Source organism: Blastomyces gilchristii (genome assembly GCF_000003855.2).
Source record: "Blastomyces gilchristii SLH14081 genomic scaffold supercont1.1, whole genome shotgun sequence".
NCBI classification, from domain to species: domain Eukaryota; kingdom Fungi; phylum Ascomycota; class Eurotiomycetes; order Onygenales; family Ajellomycetaceae; genus Blastomyces; species Blastomyces gilchristii.
Genome location: NW_003101682.1, coordinates 1,057,795 through 1,061,651, shown reverse-complemented (window position 1 = coordinate 1,061,651; position 3,857 = coordinate 1,057,795). Strand labels below are relative to the sequence as shown.

Below are 3,857 nucleotides of genomic sequence, written 5' to 3'. Positions count from 1 at the left end.
AGTTTTGCCTGATTTTCAGTTGTAATCAATGTATGCAAGTTCTGTTTCAAAGTTAGTATTATAGTTCTATGAGATATGAAGCATTATCAAAGATCATTACTTACTAAGAAATTGTATTTCACTGTCTTCACATCTTGAACATCTGCTCATTTAAATATCTGATAGTTGACATTGTAGTAGTCTCAGACTAATTTGATATACAAGTCTCATTTCTCCTCTGTTCAATCTTGAGAAGTGTAGATATTAACTCAATGAGAGAGATCTAGTAGAGCTGCTATAGCATAGTACTCTGCAAAAGATTGTTCAGTTTTGCTGTAGTAATATGCCAGTTTATTCCTTGCAGTAATAATAGTCTGCACTATAGCATTATCTCAGACTGAATTTCTTTTTAAGTGATTCAACTGCTTCTCAAGATAAGTAAATAAACTGTTATACACTCATCAGACTGACTGCAGCATTGATGTACAAGTGATTGAGACTGTCTTTATTATCTTATAAAACTGAAACAGTAAATCAATCATATATTTCAACTGAGTCTACTTTATATCAGAAAGTTTCAATATCTGAATCTTTTTCTAATCAGAGTGTTGCACTCAATAATCAATTATCTGATGCAATCAAAGAGTCTGAACAGTCATCTTATATATTGAACTTCATCATATTCTAACATTCTGTATCATATTCAGTGATGTGACTGATTTGTTTGTTTATTGAATATCATGAAATTATTATTATTATTTAGAGAAGATACAAATCACATTAACAATGTTTCAAATCTGTGATATTTAAATTATTAGTCAATCTATTCAAAATTAATAGTAGTATTATCAAAAAGTGTTATTAAAAAGCAATATCAAAAAGTATTGTCAAAAAACATTATCTTTTGTAAAGTGAATGTAAAAGTTACTTGAGTAATCACTTTCATCTCATTCTTATCTCAAGAATCAGTTATCTCATTATTCTTCATCTCAATGTTAAGATTCTTTATCAGTGTTTATATCACAAGTTGAACCACATGAGCAATGCAGAGAATATGACCTTATTTATCATTTCAGAAATGCAAAGCCAATTTTTGCTCTAAGCTCTTCATCATAGTGTAGTTATTCACAGCATTATCAGTTATAATTGTAAGAAGACTGAGACTAATATCTTAATAGTCATTTTTAATCACAGTTATTAATATCTCTGCTATATAATCCTCAGTATGACTACTGATCAATGATTCAAATTCAATTAATATCTCTTAATAAATTCAGTTCTCATCAATGTAATAACATGTAACTCTTATAAATGTAAGATTATTTGTACTAGTTCATGCATTCACTGTAAGAGACACTCTTCAATGATTCTTCAACTCTGATTCTAGATGTTACATATTGACTTTGTAGTGTATCTTGAGATTGAATCAAAGACAGAATCAATGTGGAATATAAAGATTTGAATTAAGTATTTGAAGAAGTGTTCAGAATTCAGAGTTTTTAATTGATTGAAGAGAAAGATTCAGAGATATACACATGCAAAGTAATTGTTCACAGAAGTTATCAGATAAGAGTTATGAAATCAGAGTACTGATATATGATCATTTTTACATGATTTTCTTCAAATTAGAAAGTTAGTATTACTAAAAATCATTATCTGATAGAGTAACTTACCAGCTCAGTAGTAATTTTCTGATTATTTTTCTTTTATTATCTGCATTCTGATGACTTCAGATATCAGGAAATTTCTTCAGAGTTATGATCAGTTCATGATGAATGTTTCTGAATAGAGTTACAGTGATTGTAGCAGAGAGATGACTTTTCAGTAATCTACAATATAATCTGTTAATAATTATTTCATAGTTCATCTCAATATTTGTATTGAGTTTTTCATAAATTTCATGACCTGAAATCAGATGTGAAGAATGAAGTGATCATTTATTATAATTGAAAGAGAGCATTCTGTGTTGAATTGTAAATAATGTAGACTCTGTAATTCACAGTGATTTCTTAAAGAGTTTATGAATCTTTAATAGAAGTAAAAGAAGTGAAAGAAGTGAATTCAGAAGACATGATAATAATTTGAAAAAGATGATAATTTATTTTCAATAACTAATCACTGATGTGTGTAAGAAGAATTAATATAAGAGAAAGTAATCTTGTTTCTTAACTTAGTTATAATTTTAGTACTAACTCAGATTGAATATCATTGATGTATAAAAGTAAATAAACAATCTTGATTAATCTCTGTCATATTTCTTGAAATATATTAATATTATGAAAGAGAGCATTATCAAATTACATTATCAGATAATATCATTAAAAATATATTAATATTGTGAATATTAATGTTGAAAAAATATTGATACTTATACATTATAGTGATTTATGAATCATGATAGTTAAATATATATATATATATATATCATTCCTGACTTGATTACAACTTGTACAATAATTTTTGAAAACTTAAAATCAATTTTAATTATTAATAATTAAAAACTTAAACTTATAACTAATTAATATAAAAAGAAAAAAATCTACTTCTTCTCTTTCTCATTCTTCTTATCATTCTTTACAATTCACTTCTTATTCTTCTTCTTCTTCTTCTTCTCCTCATCTGAGGTGATAATCACCTCAAAATCTCTCTTCACTGCCTTCTCAGAGAAGGGTTCTCACTGCTTCTCTCTAGCCAGATCAACCTGTACCTCAAAATCCCGCATTTTCTGGTCTGCTGCCTCAGGTTCCACCTCAGCAGCAAGCAGATTGATATGCTCAGAGAGCAGGGCTGTCTTCTCAAGGTTCTGAATCATGAAGTGCATTTGAGATCTGAACAAGGTCTTAATTCCCTTCTTCTCTATCAGCTTCTGCTAATCAATTAGAGAATAGAAGTATTATCAAAAATTATTATCTCTTAATAAATAAAAAACTTATCAGTTTTGACTTCTTTATCTCCTGCTTTAATATCTTCTTAATCTTCTTCTACTGCTGCTTATTTACAGCAATACTCTTCTTCTCTCTCTCTCTCTTCATCTTGATCTTAAATCATTCTCAGAACTTCTTCTGATCTTATTACTACTGTATAAGACTCTTCACTATCTTCTTCTTCAATCTCTCATAAGCAGTGTCATCTGCATTATTTCTATACTTAGTTCAGTCTAAATCTATTAGAAGTATTACTTAAAATTGTTATCATTCTACTCTTTTATAAAGTCTCTTCAAGACATTATAATATGTCTTGTGATCTGTCTCTTCTCACTTAAATACCTTCTTCTTCTCTCTCTTCAATCTGTGACAGTGTTCACACGCCTTGATAATCCGCAGGACCGCAGAATATTTGAAGAAGAATAACATGATTAGTTTCAGTGAGTATTAAAGAAGAGTGAAGGCAGGAGAGACAGTCAGAAATAATATAATAATGATGATAATGATGATGATGATGATGATAATGATGATGATGATAATAATGATGATAATAATAATGATGATGATGATGATGATGAAAGGAAAAGTGCATTGAAATATATTACTGACTTATCAAATATAAAGAGACTTAAAGAAAATATTAACAGCTTTCAGCAATGTACAGAAACAGTTACAGTATTGCATAGCAATATCATCTTCATTCAATGCATGCACTGTTGATATTCTTTGTATACAGTTATCATATAATCTGTATCAGAGATACATGCAGAAAACAGATCTTTATTGCTAGAATAAATGATTACAGCAATTCTCTGTTTTCATATTATAAAGATAAGTTGTTCTCATTTCTTTCTTCTCTCTTTTCTCTTCTTCAATCAATCACTAATTCCAAGCTGATATGAAAACTATTAAAACACTCTCAGAAACTCTCAAATTGAAGAGTATAAACTAATC

General features: G+C 28.4%; 1 protein-coding gene across 1 annotated transcript; it reads right to left on the bottom strand.

Moving 5' to 3' along the window:
- Window positions 1-2,653: 2,653 nt before the first annotated feature.
- Window positions 2,654-3,332, bottom strand: BDBG_16058 (uncharacterized protein; the record flags this gene model as incomplete). The annotated part of the gene is made up of 2 exons (XM_031724087.1): window positions 2,654-2,848; window positions 3,246-3,332. The coding sequence occupies 2 exons, from the start codon at window positions 3,330-3,332 to the stop codon at window positions 2,654-2,656; spliced, it is 282 nt and encodes a 93-aa protein (XP_031575645.1).
- Between the last annotated feature and the right edge of the window lie 525 nt (window positions 3,333-3,857).